Below are 21,196 nucleotides of genomic sequence, written 5' to 3' on the forward strand. Positions count from 1 at the left end.
TCCTGATGAAGGGCTTATGCTCGAAACGTCGAATTCTCTATTCCTGAGATGCTGCCTAACCTGCTGTGCTTTGACCAGCAACACATTTGCAGTTGTATTTGGAGAAAGTGAGGACTGCAGATGCTGGAGATCAGAGCTGAAAAATGTGTTGCTGAAAAAGCGCAGGAGGTCAGGCAGCATCCAAGGAGCAGGAGAATCGACGTTTCGGGCATAAGGCCTTCTTCAGGAATGAGGAGGGTGTGCCAAGCAGGCTAAGATAAAAGTAGGGAGGAGGGACTTGGGGGAGGGGCGTTGGGAATGCGATAGGTGGAAGGAGGTTAAGGTGAGGTTGATACGCCGGAGAGGGGGTGGGGGCGGAGAGGTTGGGAAGATGATTGCAGGTCAAGAAGGCGGTGCTGAGTCCGAGGGTTGGGACTGAGATAAGGTTGGGGGGTGGGGGGGGAATAACGAGGAAGCTGGAGAAATCTGCATTCAGGCCTTGCGGTTGGAGGGTTCAGGTGTCGTGTTGCCATGGTCTGGCGATGGAGGAGGCCAAGGACCTGCATGTCCTTGGTGGAGTGGGAGAGGGAGTTAAAGTGTTCAGGCACAGTGTGGTTGGGTTGGTTGGTGCGGGTGTCCCAGAGGTGTTCTCTGAAATGTTCCGCAAGCAGGTGGCCTGTCTCCCCCAATGTAGAGGAGGCCACATCGGGTGCAGCGGATGCAGTAAATGATGTGTGTGTGGAGGTGCAGGTGAATTTGTGACGGATATGGAAGGATCCCTTGGGGCCTTGGAGGGAAGTGAGTGGGGAGGTGTGGGCGCAGGTTTTGCATTTCTCGCGGTTGCAGGGGAAGGTGCTGGGAGTAGAGGTTGGTTTGGTGGGAGGTGTGAACATGATGAGGAAATCGCAGAGGGAGTAATCTTTCCGGAATGCTGATAGGGGAGGGGAGGGAAATATATCCTTGGTGGTGGGGTCTGTTTGGAGGTGGTGGAAATGACGAAGGATGATACGGTGTATCTGGAGGTTGGTGGGATGGTAGGTGAAGACCAGTGGGGTTCTGTCCTGGTGGTGATTGGAGGGGTGGGGCTCAAGGGGAGAGGAGCAGGAAGTGGAGGAGATGCGGTGGAGAGCATTGTCGATCACGTCTGAGGGGAAATTGTGGACTTTGAAGAAGGAGGCCATCTGGGTTGTTCGGTATTGGAATTGGTTCTCCTGGGAGCAGATGCGGCAGAGGCGAAGGAATTGGGATTATGGGATGGTGTTTTTACAGGGAGCAGGATGAGAGGAGGTGTAAAGATAAGGCGTTGAGGGCCGGGGAAGCAAAAATCATGGAGGAGGTGGAGGGAATGGGTGGTGTCCCGAAAGTAGGTGTGATAAGGCATTGGGGGCCAGGGAAGCCCTCCTCCCACCCTCAACAGCGATCCCCCTTTTCCCCTTGTCATAACTTACCAGTGAATCTCCACCATCTCATGATAGTGTCCCTTTTTATCTCCCCCTTTCGAGTAAGTCAGCTTGGCGGGGAGGAGAATTATTTTTCATTCAGAACATTAACTGGTGGTGGAAGCTAATTCCAAAAACAATTTCAAAACGATGTCGGAGGCTGAGTAACTTACAGGGTCACTGACAAAAACAAAAGCAGATTAGTAGGACTATGAGGTATTCCCTCTATCTTCTCTATGCAGCATGTGGCAGTTGCTTTAATGTTGCTGTGTGTCTGTGTATCTTAAAGGGGAGCAGTACTTATGCACACAGTTTGGGTCCAATGCAGCATTTTTTAATTGGTCTAACCAGGACTCCAAACAGCTGCAGCATAACCTCGCGGCTTTTAAACTCAATCCCCCTGAAAACCAACAGACCATATGCCTTCTTAACAACCCTATCAACTTGGGTGACAACTTTGAGGAGTCAGTGGACATGGACCCAAAGATCCCTTTGTTCCTCTACTCTGCCAAGAATCCTGCCTTTAACCCTATATTCTGCATTCAAATTAGACTTTCCAAAGTAAATGATTTCACACTTTTCTAGTTGAACTCCATCTGCCACTATCAGCCCAGTTCTGCATCCTGTCAATGTCTCATTGCAACCTTCAACAGCCCTCCACACCATTCACAACTCTACCAACCTTCTACTAACCCACCCTTCCACGGCCTCATGCAGGTCATTTATAAAAATCACAAAGGGCAGAGGTCCCAGCGATTCCAATCGCTGCAGAACAACACTGGTCACCAAGCTCAAGGCTGAACACTTTCCATCTCCTACCACTCCATGTCTTTTATGGACCAGCCAATTCTGTTTGCAGGCAGACGGATTTCCCTGTATCCCTCATGCCTCCTTCCTTTCTGAATGAGCCTACCATGGGAAACTTTATCAAACGCCTTGCAAAAATCCGTGTACACCACATCCACTGCTCTCTCTTCATCAATGTGTTTTGTCACATCCTCAAAGAATTCGATAAGATTTGTGAGGTATGACCTGCCCCTCACAAAGACATATGACTATCTCCAATCAAACTATGATTTTCCAAGTAATCTTAAATCCTGTCTTTCAGAATCCTCTCCAACCACTGATGTAAGACTGACTGGTCTGTTATTCTGAGGATTATCTCTATTCCCTTTCTTGAACAAGGGAATAGTATTTGCCACCCTCCAATCATCTGACAGCCATCCCGTGGACAGTGAGGATGCAAAGATCATCACCAAAGACACAGCAATCTCTTCCCTCATTTCCTGTGTATCCCATCTGGCCCAGGGTATTTAGCTATCCTTATATTTTTCAACATTTCCAGCACATCATCCTTACCAGCATCAACGTGTTCTAGCATATTAATCTGTTTCACCCTGTCCTCACAAACGTCAAGATAGTGAATATTGAAGCAAAGTATTCATTAAGGACCTCCCTACTTCCTCCACTCTCCCTAATCGGCCCTATCCTCACTCAGGCCATCCTCTTGTTCCTCACAGAAGTGTAAAAAGCCTTAAGGTTTTCCTTAATCCTGTCCGCGAAAGCTTCATTATGTCCCCTTCTAGCTCTCCTAAGTCCATTCTTCAGTTTCTTCCTGGCTACCTTGTAACCCTCTAAAACCTGTCTGATCCTTGCCTCCTCAACCTTAAGCAAACTTCCTTCTTCCTCTTGATTAGATGTTCCACATTCCTTGTCACCCAAGGTTGTTTCAACCTACCATCCCTTCCCTGTCTCAGTGGGACAAACCTGCCCAGCACCATCAGCAGATGCTTCCAAAACAACCTCCATGTTTCTGTTATGCATGCCCCCGAGAACATCTGTTCCTGATTGAGGTGCCCCACTTCCTGCCTAATAGCATTGTAATTCCCCCTCCCCCAATTAAACACCTTCCCATACTGTCTGCTCCCATGCCTCTCCATGAGTACAGTAAAGTTCATGGAGTTGTTATCACTATTGCTGAAATGCCCTCCCACCGAGAGATTTGACACCTGGTGTGGTTCGTTGTGAAGCACCAAATCCAGAATGGCATATCCTCTAGTCAGAGTTGAAAAGTGCTGGAAAAGCGCAGCAGGCCAGGCAGCTTCCGAGGAGCAGGAGAATCGACGTTTCGGGCATGCCCTTCTTCAGGAATGAGGCTGGTGTGCCAAGTGGGCTGAGATAAAAGGTGGGTGGGGGGGTGGGGGGGACGCTGGAAGTACGATAGGTGGAAGGAGGTGAGGGTGGTAGGCCAGAGAAGGGGTGGGGGCGGTGAGGTCGGGAAGAAGATTGCAGGTCAAGAGGGCGATGTTGAATCCGGGGATTGGAACTGAGATCAGGTGGGGGGAGGGGAAATGAGGAGCTGGAGAAATCTGCATTCATCGCTTGTGGTTGGACGGATCCTAGGCGGAAGATAAGGAGCTCTTCCTCCAGGCATCGTGTGGCCAGGGTCTGGTAATGGAGGCCAAGGACCTGCATGTCCTTGGCGGAGTGGGAGGGGGAGTTAAAGTATTCAGCCACGGGGCGGTTGAGTTGGTTGGTACAGGTGTCCCAGAAACGTTCGGCAAGTCGGCGGCCTGTCTCCCCAATGTAGAGGAGACCACATCGGGTGCAGCGGATACAGTAAATGATGTGTGTGGAGGTGCAGGTGAATTTGCGACGGATATAGAAGGGTCCATTGGGGCCTTGAAGGGAGGTGAGGGGGGAGGTGTGGGCGCACTTCTCCTCTAGTCAGCCTATCTACATATAGGAACCCTTCCTGCACAAACCTGATTAAAACTGCTTCATCCAAATTATTTAAACTAAGTAGGTTCCAATCAATATTTGGGAAGTTAAAAGTCACCCGTGACACCAACCCTGTTACTTGTGCACCTTTCCAAATTCTGCTTCCCAATCTGCTCCTCGTTTATCTGTTGCTACTGGGGTGCCTGGAGAAAACTCCCAAAAAAGTGACCACTCCTATCGTATTTCTGACTTCTACCCATACTCACTCTGTACAGAAACCATCCTTGATGATCTCCCTTTCTGCAGTTGTGATACCATCCCAGATTAGCAATGCCACTCCTCCACCTCTTTTACCCTCCCCCACTTCCTTTTGAAACATCTAAACCTTGGAACATCCAACAATCATTCCTGCCCCTGTGATATCCAGTCTCCGCAGTGGCCATAACATCATAGTTCTAAGTACTGATCCATGCTCTGAGTTCATCATCCTTATTCCTGATACTTCTTGCATTAAAATACACACACTTCAACCCATCACACTGACTGCACCTTTTCCCTATCAAGTACCCATCCCTCCTCTCAGACTCGCTGACTGTCCACTACCTATCCATCACCTGATCTATAGCTCAGGTTCCCACTCCCTCGTCAATCTAGTTTAAACCCTCCCAAAGAGTTGTAGCAAACTTCCCACCCAGGATATTGGTACCCCTCCCGTTCAGATGCAACCCATTCTTCTTGTACAGGTCCCACCTTCCCCAGAAAGAATCCCAATGATCCACATATCTGAAGCCCTCTCTCCCACACCAGCCTTGCAGACACTCACACTCTATTCCTAGCCTCATCAGCCTGTGGCACCGGTAGCAATCCTGAGATTCCTACTCTGCTCGTCCTGTTCTTTCAAAGAACCAGCAGACAGCATGGAACAAACCTTCCCTTCTATGCTGTGTCATTTTAAGATTTTATGAACACAAGCACAAAGATTGTTAAATTCTGCCTACCAGTCAGAAGAAAGTAGCCTGAAATAATCAGACACCTTTTTCTATTGTAAATATTTAACTTCATATGTATAACAAAGTGTGACACTTTGAAGTCTTAAAATACCCAGGCACCGATGGGAGATAACAAAACAGATGCACCCATGAAAATTATATTAAAGCAGTTAAGTCAAAAGGGCAAAACGAAAACTCAGGCACAGACCAGAGGAACAAGCAAGGAAGGCATCTGGGTCTACAGAGACCAGATACAATTCCCCACTTGCGTGACCTAATTTTAGTTGGGGTCGTGGTATGGATATTACAAGTGAATCCATCTGAGAAGAGAAATGAAAAATCAACTCAGGTTACAATTCCTGATTTCAGTTCATTGATCCTGCTGGAAACTGTACCCGAGTGGAGGTGACAGCTTGATCCAATTCAAATTAAGAAAGGCATTATCCAACTATGTTGACATGACATACAGTAATTGGAGCAAGCTTGGAAAGAATTTGGCTTCCAATCTCTCAGTCCCTTAGGGTTTCCCTCATTTCCCTTCTGGCTCTGTTGGAGATTAATTACATAGCATTTTACAGCACAGAAACAGGGAATTCAGTCCAATTTCTCTGCGGCAGTGTCAATGCTCCTCATGAATCTCCTCCAGCTTATTTCATCTTAACCTGGCATTCTATTCCTTTTCCCCCTGTATTTATCTAAATACCTCTAGTCAGGGGTAAATATAGGGTAGGGGAATTAGTCTGGGTGGGTTACTCTTCGGAGGGTCAGTGGGGACTTGTTGAGCCTGAGGGTCTGTTTCCATACTGTAGGGAATCTAATCTAATTGTTCAATTACCTGAGTTCCACATCTGACAACTCAACAAATAAATAATTTTCTGCTAAATTCCTTATTGCTGTGTTGTGCTGTCCTATTTTCTATAAGTGACAAAAGGAGAAAATGAAAGACAGTTATACCCGAATCTTGTACAGGCTCTTGCGGTTTTCTCATTCCTGTTTTGAATCGCTTTTCACCACAGTCTAGCACAGCAGTGGAGCTCCCACTAATGCCAGCATTTAGTCCTTCCGAAATAGGATTTGTGACTACGCCCTGTGGGGAGTCTGACTTTCTCTTCACTGCAGATGAGGCAACAAATCCAACGTGAGTCCTCCCCACAACGGCACGATCCGGTATCGAGGTCCGCAGCAGGAAATAATCCAGCCTTGCTTTCAGAGTTGAGTGAGGGACTGGTTTGGAATTCCGGCTAAAGGGAACATTTGTGAAGGGGTCATTTGGCACTCTGCCCCATGTGGCTTCACACTGATTGTATTTGTCCAGAGTACTCTGATCAATCACTTTCCCACAGGGAAGCAACATTGGGAGGATCATGATCTCAGAAGTGATTGGGTCCAGAAATTCTTCTGGAACATTCCCATTGGTCACTGAAGAGCTGCTAACATCTGGGTGCAGGCCGTCTCTCGGTGCATTACTAGACTGGGTGACAGAAACATTTTCCTGCGTGAGTATTGGAATTGATGGTTCAGCTTTATATTTCTGATGAACTCTGAAGGCACATTCTATGATATTACGAGGGCAAGACCACGATGGTTGGCCCCAGATGTCAACCTTCCTTAAGCACGGCAAACTGCCACCTGACACATAAGCAATGGAGATCCTGAGGTGATTTATATTTGTCAGTGAAAACTGACCCTTATTCCAGAGATCCTGCACAAAGGTACCATCAGCAACAACAGAATGCTCAGTAAATTCATGAAAAGGAGCCCTGGCTTTAAAGGCTTTATGTCTGAAGGACACTTTGTTTTGGCTTTTCAACATGGCCTTCCCCACCAATGTGAAAACATCACAGTCAGAAAAGGCGTGGTCTGCTGATGGAGAGCTGTGTGACGGAGCTCCATTCCATGTCATATCCTTACTGTGTGTGGTACATGTATAAATATCCAACCTTGAAGAGTTTTGTAAGCTGGCTGACACATCTATGTCAATCTTACACAGTTCCACATTAAATGGGAATGAAATGGTAACATGTACAGGAGGCTTGATGAAGTATTCAGCACGGAAGCCACAGTTTCTTTTCACAGGGTCCGCAGATATTAGATTGCTCACTTCATAGCCGTCAGCACAGACCTGGGCAAAAATGATGATAAAAGATGGAGCATTTTTTGTCACTGCGCATCTGACATATTAAAAAAAAACCTCTTTCAGTTAAATCACCATCACAGAGTTGTTGGGCCAAGCAGCATGAAGGGTCAGATCCAATTGCTCATTCCAGCAGCACTGGACAGGTAGGAACTGGACTATAGCTGCAACTTCTCTCTGTAAAGGGAGAGAAGTTGTTAAGTCTCCATTCTTGCTTCCCAGCTGTCTTCCAAAGAAACCACTGGGGAGCTATAGAAATGGATTACCCAGGTGCCAAGGATATACTTCTGACAGAGGGAATTATAGTGGAGGTTCACTAGGCTGACATCAGGAATGGCAGCACTATCCTATGAAGACAGGCTTGCCCCATAATCACCGGAACATCGAAGGAGGAGAATCATAGAATCCCTACAGTGTGGAAACAGGACCTTTGGCCCATCAAATCCACACCGACACTCCAAAGAGTAACCCACCCAGACCCATTCCCCTAACCTATTATCCTATATTTATCACTGACAAATGCACCTAATCTACACATCCCTGAACACTATGGGTAATTGAGCATAGCCAATTCACCTAATCTGCTCATCTTTGGATTGTGGGAGGAAACCCATGCAGACACAGGAAGAATGTCTGTGTGGAATTTGCGCAGTCACCTGAGGCTAGAATCGAACCCGGGTGCCACCGCAGATAGTGAATCTGATTGAAACACACAAAATTCTAACAGGGTTGGACATAGTAGATGCAGAGAAAATGCTTTCCCTGAATCATAGAATTGTATGGTCTAGGAGAGGCCCATCAAGCCTATACTACTAAAATTATGTAACTCCTATGACTATACAGGCTGACCTCGGAATCCACAGGTCCGGTTTCCATGGCCCGAAAATATTACAGGGAATGTTCCAGAACCAGGGACTGCTGGAAAGGTGTGTTTCCCATTTAAATTAATTGGTTCACTCCTATCCACAGTTTTGGGTCATGGAATGTATCTGCCGTGGGTGCGGGGGGGTCGACTGGATATCATTAGTCCCACTTTCCCGCACTAAGCCTAAAGCCTTGAACGTTGTGACACTTTTAAGTAGTCATCCAAGTACTTTTTAAAGGTTGTAAAGTTTCCTGCCTTGACTCCCCTCTCAGGTAGTGCATCCCAGATTCCCACCAACCTTTGCGTAAAAAAGTATTTCCTCATCCCATCTAAACCTCTAGCTTTCACTTCAAAGTTATGTCCCTTTATTATTGACCCATTTGTCTAAGGGGTAAGCTGTTGTCTATTCACTGGGGAGTCAAGGACAGAAGTCGGGGACACTCTCTAGAGACAGGGTACACCATTTGAGACTGAGATGAGAATATTTCTTTATTCAAAAAGGACTGAACCTGTGGAATTAACTATCATAGAAAGCTATCAAGAAAGAGACATATTTGTAGATATTAAAGGCATCAAGGGGCATGGATGGAGAGTGAAAATATGGTTTTGAGATAGAGGATCAGCCATGTTTATACCCAACGTACTGAATCAACTGTGCCCCTAGTTACAGATGCCCTCATGAAGTGAAACGTCCTCCTGGTAGTTACCCCATCAACTCTCCTACCCCCCGAATCGCCTATTTTTGTGCTGTATATTCAATGTAATTTGCGAAGCCAAAAACATTTACTACATAGTCAGAAATATTGATTGAATGAACGACCATTTCAATGCCAGTTTGTCTTCCCAGCTTTTGGTACACTGCATCTTGATGAATCAGGGAGCCTGATCACCACAGCTTTGTGACACTGAGCTCTCAGCTGGAGGGCTCCACTTTGACAAGAGTGCTTCACTGTTCCAAATGCCCCACCTCGTGGTGAACAAGCTCAAGTGTCCAAAGCAACAATAGATTTGCAAAGAATCACAAGAGCAACAACTTCCAACTGGTTGGTGCTTCAGTGACTGGGGAACAAAGTTAAAAAGAATGGAGGGAGAAACAGTGTTGGTTAAATGCTGTGGTCTGGTACTATGTAATGGAATGCAATGCAAGACCTTCCCGTACACAGTGTGGGAACAGCTTTAAGGGAAACGGATAAATATTTAAAATAAAAATTGATGTGATAAATGGCGTAAAACTCTGGTACAAATGGTCTACTCTACATACTCCTAGCCCTCACTTTACCCATCTATCCTGCCTCGCTAGAAGTTGAATCAGGGTGGGGAGACAGTTAAATTACTGAGTGATTTTTATAACATCAGTTTGCTCAGGTTTCCAGTTCATGCAATAATTGGAAACCGAAAGGCTATACAAAACAATGTGTTAATAATGCCTCAGTTGAGCAGTAATCTGATTTTGACACATTGACAGTGAAGGAACAAAGATATATTTCCAAATCAGGATGCTGAGTGATTTGGAGGGGAATGTGCACAGGGTGGTGTTCCCATGTATCTGCTGCTCTTGTCCTTCTAGATAGAAGTGGCCATGGGTTTGGAAGGTGCTGTCAAAAGATCTTTGGTGAAATTCTGCAGAGCATCTTGTAGACCGTACACACTGCTGCTACTGAGCATCAGTGGTGGAGGGAACGGATGCTTGGCAGCAATCAATTCAGCACAACTGATGTTAATTTGTTAAGCTCTCTCAAGCAGCATACACCTGGATGACTGATGCATCTTCTCCTGAAGGTGAGACAAGAAAATGCGATCTGCTTTGTTCGCCAGTCGTAATTTACATGGTAAATGTTATGTGTATCAGTGCTGGGATCATGTTCTTTTGTTTCTGAAAATATAGTTACATTGGAACATAGAGTTAAATACCATCCAGAGTACCTGAACAGACCAATTAGCCCAATTTCGCCATGCCATTACTTATGTTCTGCATGAGTTCCCTGTCATCTTCATCCTATTGGCATATTCTATGCCTTTCTCCCTCATGGGAGCTAGTTAGCTTTATCTTAGTTGTTTTCCTTAGCCATTCCCTTTGGTAGACCTCTAATCTGTGCTCCAGTTTGAAAAATGTTACAGCATATTCTACTTCCACTCAAAACAAAGGACTGAGTTAAATGCTGGGATCAAATCAACCAGTGCTTTAATCTGCGGTCATGGAGGAGAAAATAATTACTTTGTAAATGAATGAATTATTTTGGAAATTCAGTCAGGGAAACTGGCTGTTCCTCAAACACCTTTCCTCTTCCCATCCTGTTAACTTAAGAAAAAAAATCCTCAGATAAGCAGTTTTAGGAAGAAGGGTTCTACTTTTCTTTGCAAATTGAGGTGATTATAGATCAAAATAACTCTTTACCTTATTGCACTGAACCCTTGGGCTGAAATGCGGGAGACAGAAGTTTAATGCCATTCCTTATACTTGAAGCAAGAGCAAGTTCTAACCGAAGATTCTTCTGTAACAGGGGAAAGTACATCAGTAAGTTAGCTGCAGTCATATAATTGTGTGCACAACAGCTTTGAATGAGCTAAGTGCACGTTCTTAGAAGATGTGACAGATTTTCACCCTCCTTGTGGGAGAATCTAGGACCAGACAGCATAATCACACAATAGAGGTCACACATTTAAGACAAGGATGAGGAGGCATTTCTTCTTTTAGAAGGTGGTGAATCTGTAGAATTCTTTACCACAGAGGCCTGTTGAGACTGGGTCATTAACTATATTCAAGGCTGAGACAGATAGATTAATTAGTATGGGAGTTAAGATTTACGAGGAAAACAGCAGCAAAGTAAAGTTCAGGATGATCAAATTAGCCTTGATTGATGAATGGCAAAGTAGACTCTATGGCAGCCTGACTGGCTTACTTCTGCTCCTACACCTTACAGTTCTTGATCTTCACATATAAACTTCCAGGGAATGAAATTTTATCCCTGCATTGTGGTAAACCTAAAGCAGGGATCTGTACAATAACCAAGTCAAGTGAATTTGTTGCAACAACGATTGGCTGTTGCTCAGATTTACACAGAAAAATCATACCTTGGTGCTTCCATAACATCTGGTACACCATTGGTTGATAAGTCTAGACATTTGTGAAGTTTGCACTGGGTGGTTGTACTGTATGTCCTAATGTGAGCCACACTGAACCTGCCAAGTTTCTTTACTGAAACCACTAGGAGTTAATTGTAACATACCTGCATTTTGTATTGACTCTGTCTCAACTAATGGAAAGCATTCAAACATATAGTCAAAAGCCAACCTATTTATTGGAAATGTGCTGAATGAAAAGTATCTGGAAGTATATGTAAGTGGTGGAGATGATACCAAACATAGTCGGGTAGCAAACAGAAAGGTGGATATGAATTAACTGTAACTAGGTATTGATAGGCTAGGTTAATGGACAGACAAGTGGTAGATGGAACTTAATACAGAGAAGGGTGAGGTGATGCAGTTTGGCAGAAGGGACACAATGAGGAAACTTCATTACAGTTCAAAATGCATGTGAAGAAAAGGAATTTGGGATGTACATGGACTGACCTTTGAAGGTGACTGAAATAATTTCAGAGGCCGGTATCCGTCAACAAGTCACCCTTTATTTACACATGAATAGCCCTTGATTTTAGAACTGCCTCATTTAGTCAGGTAACAGAGTGTCAGTGCCTCTGAACTCACCCTTTTTATATGTCAGTCAGGGCTCCTCATTGGACCAAATTAACAGCCCCAATCAGGAAACTCCTATTCTATGAGGTCTAGTTAGCTGACCTCTTTGCAGTCACTACAGTGATAGGGGAACTTTCTAGGTTAGGATGTTCATAGCCCAACTCAAAGGAAACATTACTGGATCTGAGACTGGGAAATGAGGTGGGCCACATGGATTAATTGTGTGTAGGGGATACTTGGTACAGTGATCATGGCATCATAAGTTTCTGTATACTAGCACAGATGAGCAAGGAACAATTTAAAGCATAGCATCTAGATTGGAAGAGGGCAAATTGACATTGAAAACATGGTTAGCAAAACAAATGGGTTTTAAATATCACCAAACAGGGGATATGGACCAAAAGCTGTGAATTTTTACTTAATCTTTATGAACTTCTGGTTTGGCCCTAACCAGATTATGGCATCCAGTTCTGGTCACACTTTAAGAAAGATGTGAAGGCCCTTGAGTGTAAAGGATATTTAGTGTAAAGTACTAGATTACTTCAAGCAATGAAGGAGTTTACCTACAAGGTTAGGTTGAAAAAGATGGTGTTAAGTTAAAGAGATTAAGGTGATATTTGATAGAAGTGGAAATATTATGACAGGTCTAGACAAGGTAGGAGTGAAATAAACTTTCAGAGCTTGGAGAACAAGAGTGGAATTGATTGGATTTCTCTGCAGAGACCCAGCAAGCTCAGTGGGCCAAATGGATTCCTTTTGTGCCACAAGTGACTATTTCATGGTTGAATTTATAGGAACGTGACTAAACACAATGTTGTCAGGTTAGGGTGGGTGAGTGGCTAATTTTCAGGGGAATAAATTTTACTCCAGGGATGTTTAGCTTTCCATCGAGAAACATGGATCGAATTTTAAAAATATGGAAACTCAGTTGGTCAAGGCAAATGGTGTTACCCTACTTAGGTCATGAGTGAGAAGAACTGAAATCATGAGAAAAAAAAGTAGAGGAATGAGTGGCGATTCTAAAGGGCAGATTTAAATTAACAGGGATAAATTTGAGTTTTCGAATTTCAAGAAAATAAGTGAAATCAAAACAATCTGTCCTGGTTCACCCACGTCCACCCGGTGGTCAAGAAAGCACAACTTTCTCTGGAGGGTGGGGAAATTCCGCATGCCCACAATGACTCTTTCCAATTTTTCTAGACGCATCATAGAAAACATCCTATCTGGATGCTTCACAGCTTAGTATGGAAACTGCTCTTCTGAAGGCCACAAGAAACTACAGAGAGTTATGAACACCACGTAGACCATCTCACAAACCAGCCTTCCATCCATTGGCTCCATTTACACTTCCCACTGCCTTGGGAAAGCAATCAAAATAATCAAACAGCCCTCCTACTCCAGTTATACTCTCTTCCACCAGGAAGAAGATATAAAAGAAATAGTAGATTCAAGTACAGTTTGAATGGACCTCTCAAATATAAATATTGATTTCTATCTCTGTAGGTGTAACACTATATGCTGCACTCTGTATGGTACAATCTGCCTGTATAACATGCAAAACAACTTTTCACTCTCTCCACACGTGACAACAATACATCAAATATATTTCAGAAGATGGTCACACAGGTGTTATGAAGCTATTTTATGTTCAATATTGCTTAGATTTTGATGATTGTGGAAAATTGATTTATTTCAAATTTTGTGGAAATATCTGAAGAAATTTATTGAAAGAGATCATTAAGGCAAAACAAAAAACAAGACTTCCTAGAAATCACAAGACTGATGTAGCGGTTTGCTTTTCCAAAAACCCCTCCTCAAGCTGTTTTGAACGGTGACTGGCTTAGAGAGGTACTTGTTTTATCTGGTGCTGTTGGTGGAAAGCTTGCCAAGAACAAGCTGCCCAGCCGATCTCTTTCCTCTTCATGAAAAATATGTCATTTGAGTTCAGAGTGAAAACAAATTGCTCCTTTGAAAGAGTGATCAAAGAAACATCTCAAAATCAACCACTGATGAAAGAGCGGCTCTCCGAAAGTTAGTGCTTCCAATTAAACCTGTTGGACTATAACCTGGTGTTGTGTGATTTTTAAACTTTGTACACCCCAGTCCAACACCGGCATCTCCATAGAGAGAGCTGGAGCAAGAGCTATGAAAGAAGAATGTAAATGAAGGGATATGGATGGCAGGCCAGGACAGAGACGTTGATTAAATGATAAGAGCTGAGGGTAGCAGAGAATGAATAGTCTGGGCTGAAAATAAACCATATCACGTGCTAACATGCCTGCATGTGAAAATGAGTTGACTTGCTAAAAACGACCCATTACAGTTCAGGTTTGTTTTGGGGAGTGGGGGGGGAAATCGCAGTAAGTTAGAAACCATCAAAGGGTAGAATTAATCTCTAAAGTCATTGAACTTAACGTAGAGTCCCAGAAGGTGCAGGGTGTCCTAGCAGAAAACAGGGTCCTATTCTTCCAGCACTGAAGCACGCAGGAACACTGTAGCAGGCCTGTGACAGAAACGTTGGTGTGGAAACACAATGATATGATGGAATTTTAAATTATGTGCTGACTAATGATATAGTAGGATGAGAACAACTTCTACTCCTTGGAACAAAGGAAAAAGGTATTGTTGCAGCATGGGAATATTTTGCCTCATGGTGTCTTTGAACAGGAAACTATTAGCAGAGTATGAAAGATGCTCCATAATTGTGGATATTTAGGTTGGTATTGGCAGATTATGGATTCCTAAAGGAATTTACTCATAGAGGAAAAGTCACAGCAGCTTCACATGTCATTTTCAGGACATAAAACTAAGGTTGTCATTAGAAACTTTTAACATAAACCTTATGAATAAATCTTTAGTTTAATTTGTGTTTATATAGATCAAATATTAAAACTTAAAATCTGTATAAAACAGTAAAATTTGAATAACTGTGTAGAAGCATAAAGTGAGCAAAAGATATTTCCAGAAGTTGTTCATACAGAACCTGTTTGAAGCCAGACAAAGATGTTAAGAAAAATCAGACCTTGATAAACTAAGTTAGAGGAGGCACATTCCAGCAATAGATAGGTTCTTGATTTGCAACGGGGTTAAGAGTTACTGGGAGCAGGCAAGAAAATAGGGTTGAGAAACGTATCAGTCCTGATTAAATAGTGGTGATGACTTGATAGATCGAATGGCCCCTGCTCCATTATGTTATGGAAAGCATACATTAGATACATAATATGTAAACAACTATATTATGCATGGATGAAAACCTCACTTCTATTATGGACCAGACCAGACTTCCTCAAAACACTTCACCCAAGTAGCATGGACCCTACCTTTGCCAGTTGTTTTAAGCAGGTGTAAAGCAGATATCGAGGAGTGATGCAGCTGGTCAAAACACTTAGTTTTAAACAAAACAGAATTTACTTACAAGATTACCGAATGATACCAAACTAAACAGAACAGAATATAGAATTATTTAACCTATTTGAATATCCAACAGATCATCCCAACTTAATGATGCTGCTCCAAATACTTGTAACAATCCCCGTAAATACTCCTTGGTGCTAAAATTAAACACAGGGACTTAGAGGAGAGAGAGAGAGCGAGAGATTCAGCATGGAACACCTCCTTCCATGAAACTGTTTCTCTTGGACCAGCAGCCTTAAAACTGACCAACCGCTTTCACTGAACAGCCAGACTGCTAAAACCAAACCAAAGCAGAGAAAAGCTGAGAAAGCTGAGCTGGGAGAACTGGCCACTCCTCTTTCATTGCACAAGTTTTATTTTAAATTTGAAAGCCTTTTGCCTGAGGCAGTACCTGTTAGCAAAAATCAAACTGACCCTAAAACCCTTCAAACCTATACCTCCCAGAGTCTGTGTCTTTACAGCCTCTGAAAACAAAAACCAAGGACAACATAACCTTGCTAAAAGGAGCATCATCACACCTACCCCCTTAAAAAAACCCATCAATATCCAAAGATGCCTCCATTTTAAAATGCCTTAACCTTCAACTGATAGTATTCCACAACTCCAATACACGTTACATTGACAATAATCATGCAAACATGCACTATCACATTCTGTTTCAATCTGTTTCACTCCTGCACCAAACGTCTCCATTTCTCATTCAAGTCTCAACAATGTGTGGGCAATCACATTTTCTCAACCTGCCACATGCACAATTGTTTTTAAGTGAATGGCTGTAACAACAAGCTATATCTAAATTTTTATCCTTAACTCCTCCACAAATTTCAATAGGTTATGATCAGTGTATATGATTGCGTCGGATACATTACTGGTAACAAACAGTGAAATGTTGTAATGTCAACACTAAGCTCAAAAGTCTCCTTCTCAACCGTTGAATATTTCTGCCAATGAATTTCTTGGGAGAAATACATGATAGGTAATTCTATCATCTTGCCATCTTCCTGTAAGAGCACAGCACCAACACCCACACATCACTTGCATCGATAGCCACCTTAATGGTTTTGCAAAATTATGTGCGGCTAATACTGGGGCAGTGGTTAATACAGCTTTCAGGTTGCCAAATGCCTTCTGACAGTCCACTGAAACATCTTGCTGTTGTTTAGCGATTCAGTCCGTGGAGCAGCCATGCTGCTAAAATTTGGTCCGAATTTTCGATAAAGTCCAATCAATCCCAGGAATTGTGGTACTGCTCTTTTTCTCAATTGTGTGGGAAACTCCCCAAATACCTTTGTTCTTGCATTCCGTGGGGCCATTTGTCCATGCCCAATAGCATGGCCCAGGACGGTGACTTGGGTTTTGGCAAATTGACTTTTAGCCAGGTTTATCACCAAGCCTGCTTTCTGAAGTTGATCAAACAAGTCTGCAAAAAGTTGCAAATGTTCCTTCCTCGTATGACTGAGAAGATTACCAGGTCATCTATACATACACGACACAATTGGGTAATTTGGAGAAGACCATATTGGTTAGTCTCTGAAATGTGGCTGGCATATTTTTCATACCAAACAGCATGACTTTAAACTGATACAGTCCATTTGACGTTATGGAAGCTGAAATTATCTTTGCTCTTTCTGACAAAGGTACCTACTAGTACCCTCTAAGCAAGTCCAACTTAGAAATATAAACTTGTCACACCTTTTCAACATAGTCTTCCAAATGCGGAATCAGATATACATCAGTCTTTGTAACAGCATTGATTTTGCTATAGTCCACACATAACCGCTGCATGCTATCTGGTTTATGGGTGTGCTCCAGTCACTAACTTACTTCAATTATGCTGTTTTGGAGCATGTGCACAATCTCCTTCTGAACTTGTGCCAACTTTAGAGGGTTATGCCTATGAGCATGTTGCTTAATTGGAACAGCGTCTCCCATATCTACATCATGCATAATTAGGAAAGTACTTCCCAGATTATTTCCACATTTCTCCCCATCCAATAGTAATAAATTTTTCAGGTCATTTCGATTTTACTCTGAAAGGTAACTCAATAATTTATCCCAAGTTTTGACAACTTACTCACTAGCCAATTTAATTTGAGGAATGCTCGGAACTCAGCTCTTCCTTCTGTGTTGTAACCAATAAAATCTTTGGCTTCCCTTACCTTTGGAGCATATTCATATGACATACTCTTGTGAGATTTCTTTCTATCTGGAAAAAGTATGTTGTGATACTTTTAAAAGCTGTCTAGTCAATTCTCCCATTCTATTTAATCATTCCCGAAAATTTGACACATAGTCCCTGAATTCTGAACTAACAATTTCTCCTTAATCAATTTTAACTGTCCTCTCACTTCATGCCCATAAAACTAATTCAAACAGACTGAATTTGTTCAATCTGATCGCAAAAAATACAGACAGAATTCCCTTATCTGGATAATCTTCACTAGAAGCCCTCAACATGGTCTTTAATGTCCGATGCCACCTTTCTAGCCCTCCCTGGGATTCGGGATAGTACGCAGTAAATTTAAAATGCTTTATTCTTAAACTGTCCATAATCTCCTTGAATAACTTTGATGCAAAATTGACCCTTGATCTGATTGTATCTCTGTGGGTAGTCCATACCTAGTGAAAAACTTGAGTAATTCATCTACAATCCTTTTAACTGCGGTACAACGTAATGGAATAGCCTCTGGAAGTCCAGTAGACATATTCGTTATCATTAACAAATACGGATTCCCACTTTTTGTTTTAGGTAGGGACGTTTGTAAAAAGTTCCTCAAATGTAAAAATAGGTATTAAAGGTGTGGGTTTTATTACCGCCTGTGGATTTCCAATTACCTCACGTATGATATGTCTGGCAGGACACAATTACATCCTTGGGCAGTACAGGCCAGTAAAAATGTTTTTGTATTTTAGCTTGGGTTTTTTTAAGCCCTAAATGACCCCCTACTGGTAGTTAATATGCCACTCGCAACAACTCATTTCTAAAACCCACTGGCAATACGACTTGATGAACCTCTGCCTATTTCTCATCTATCTCCATTTCCTCATTAAGTCATCATTTTTCAGACAGTAGTATTCAGGGATGCATCGGATTCTTTTTCCATGTATGCCTTTTGATACAATGCTTTAAAGTTTTCATCTTTCTGCTGTAACTCAGTTAATTTATCTGAGCTAAAGATGTCTGCTTTGTCATCTATTTGCTCCTGGTTTGTGTCAACCATCTAATCAAATAGGATCTCTGCTATTCTCAACAGTCTTATTTGTACTCTTTAATCTGTTTCAACAAGTGTCTTTGTGACCTCGTTACCACACAGTCGGGAAAAATCCCAGAATGTATGTCCTGCAATAGTTCAGTTGCCCGAGTTTCCACTGGCCTTTCAACCACAGTCGACAGCACTCCTACCTGTTATATCAGCTATATCGTTAGCAAGGACAAATTGCATTCCTGGAGCTGACAGTTTGTCCAGTATTCCTATCACAACTTCCCCACTTTTCACTGGACACTATCTCTTTACCTGTTGCTCCTGGCCTAGGCGAGTAAACTTTACCTTCACAGGTATACTGTTTAAGAAGATCGGGCACTTCCTCCTTAACCGACCTCTGGCCAAGTTGTACATTCTGGTGCAGCTTTCTAGCCTCCACTGTGCTTCCTGTTAGCACTCCAACAAAATTCATTGCCTTATCCTGTTTTCCTCCATCTGGCTTCCCAGTGCTTTTCCTAACCCACCCCTGATTTCATGTGGCCTACTTTATTACAGTGAAAACACCAGAGCTTTTTATTTCCCTTTTCACCCTTTGGTAAGTTATCCTTTTGACCCTCACCGAGATCTACCTTTCCCTTTCCACATGAGGATTTCTCTTTTCGCCAAGTTCTATTCCTCACGGATTGCAACTGATATTGGAATCCAAACTTTGATTTATGGGCCAATTCAATCATCAGCCATTTCAGCTGCTAATCATGCATTTTAACTCTTAGCTCTTCCATATAAGTTCTCATAACTACAGGAAGCGAATTTTTGATCTCCTCCAAAATAATTCTCTAACAGCATCACAGTTTTGTTCTACTTTTAATGCCCTTATCCACCTATTAAAATTACTCTGTTTGATCCTTTCATCAGTTTTGATCAGGGTCCCTCTTTAGATTCCTGAAACGTTGTCTGAGAGCTTCTGGCACAAGCACATATGCACTTATGATGGCTTTCTTCACCTCCTCATACACCCCAGAGACCTCACTACCTGGATCAACAAAACCCACACGGTCACTGGCCACCGCATTTGTTTAGCCATCTTTTCAAGTGAGATGAAAAAGGCATTGCGTGGATACATGTAAACAGTTTCGCACCGGGCCTTTGGCTACTATGAGTTTGCTCACCCTCCATTAAACTTACCTTCAGCTTTCATTGCCATCCTTTTAAGCTGACTTTTCTAACTGCCAATTTCTGAAGTTCAAACTCCCTCTCTCTCTCCTTTTAATTGTAATTCAAACAGTTTCATTTCTGTTGCTCTTTCCTTGTCTTTTGCCTCTAACTGAAGCAGCTTCATTTTCTGTTGAATTTTAGCCATCTCCAAAAGATTCTTTTTTTGTGGATTAGATTAGATTAGATTAGATTACTTGCAGTGTGAAAACAGGCCCTTCGGCCCAACAAATATAAATGCTGAACTATCTCTCCTTTCCTCCAGCTAATTCCAGCAGCTTGGCCTTAATCACCTTTTGCAAAACGGTGGAAGTCACTTCTTCCACCCCCAGGAAACTTAGTGACTGAAAGAGCCATTGCTATCCCAAACACTGTTCAAACCAACCAAAGAACAAAATACACTAACACCTACCACTCTTGCAGGTTTGAGTCCAACAACCCTAATCCCAATTTGGAACTATAGAACAAATCCTGAACAAGCCCCTAGTGTTACAGACCAGGCCCGACCCCCTCAAAACATTACAAGAAAGTAGCCTGGACCCTAACTTTGCTACTTGTTTTAAGCAGGTGTATAGTGCACATTCCAGGAGGGCTGCAGCCAGTCAAACCACAATGGATTTACAGATTACCGAATTAAACACAAAAGTTGAACAGAATACAGACAAACTTAACCTATCTGAAACCCCTACAGATTATCCCAACTTAATGATGTTATTCCAAACACTTGCAACAATCGCGAAAGAGAGATTTAGCATGGAACACCTTCTTCCACGTAGCTGCTTCTTAGACCAGCAGCCTCAAAACTGACCAACTGCTTTCACTGAACAGCCAGACTGCTAAAATCAAACCAAAGAAAAGCTGAGCTGGGAGAACTGTCTACTGCCCTTTCATTATACAAGTGTTTATTTTAAGCCTTTTGCCTGAGGCAGTATCTGTTATATTTAATCAAATTGGCCTTAAAACCCTTCAAACCTAGATCGCCCAGTCTGTGCCTTTATGACCTCCTAAAATAAAACCAAGGACAACATAATCTTGTTAAAGGAGCAGCATCATCACACTACATCGATGGTTACTTCTATCGGGTCTCCCAAATCCATGTCCTTCTTTCTCTCAACTTCATATTTGAATTACTCCAGTCAGTTCTCAATGTCACAAATGCAACATGGTATGAGAGTGTAACTAAAATAAATTATTCCGTGATGTGTAGGAATGTTTCTGAGGGTTGACAGTCTTTGGATGCCATAGGGAGCTGTGGGACAGAGTCCTTGGATAGATTTAAAGCTGAGATTGATAGATTCTTGCTCAGTCTAGGAATCAAGACTTACAGGGAAAAGGCAGGAAAGTAGAAATGAGGAATGTCTGATCAGGTAAGATCCTACTGAATGCAAAGCAGGCTTCAGGGTCAAGTCTACCCCTGTTTCTAATTCTTATTGTCTTGGAATCTTATCTCATCAGTCAGTAATCTTTAACAAAGCTGACCACACTACCTACCTCCAATGCCTCTCACCTCCATCATTCAGTAGGCTGGGGATGCACCAATACCAAGG

General features: G+C 42.7%; 1 protein-coding gene across 1 annotated transcript in view; it reads right to left on the reverse strand.

Annotated features, from left to right (window-relative positions):
- The window catches only part of ubox5 (U-box domain containing 5), a 45,302-nt gene that overhangs the window by 9,602 nt on the left and 14,504 nt on the right, over window positions 1-21,196 (reverse strand). Inside the window, exons 2-3 of the mRNA XM_060842163.1 lie at window positions 10,523-10,619; window positions 6,083-7,250 (exon numbers count right to left, since the gene is read on the reverse strand). Coding sequence (XP_060698146.1) covers window positions 6,083-7,250; window positions 10,523-10,576 — 1,222 coding nt within the window. The 5' untranslated portion in view covers window positions 10,577-10,619. The remainder of the gene's footprint in view (window positions 1-6,082; window positions 7,251-10,522; window positions 10,620-21,196) is intronic.

This window comes from Hemiscyllium ocellatum, chromosome 1 (genome assembly GCF_020745735.1).
Source record: "Hemiscyllium ocellatum isolate sHemOce1 chromosome 1, sHemOce1.pat.X.cur, whole genome shotgun sequence".
Classification (NCBI taxonomy): domain Eukaryota; kingdom Metazoa; phylum Chordata; class Chondrichthyes; order Orectolobiformes; family Hemiscylliidae; genus Hemiscyllium; species Hemiscyllium ocellatum.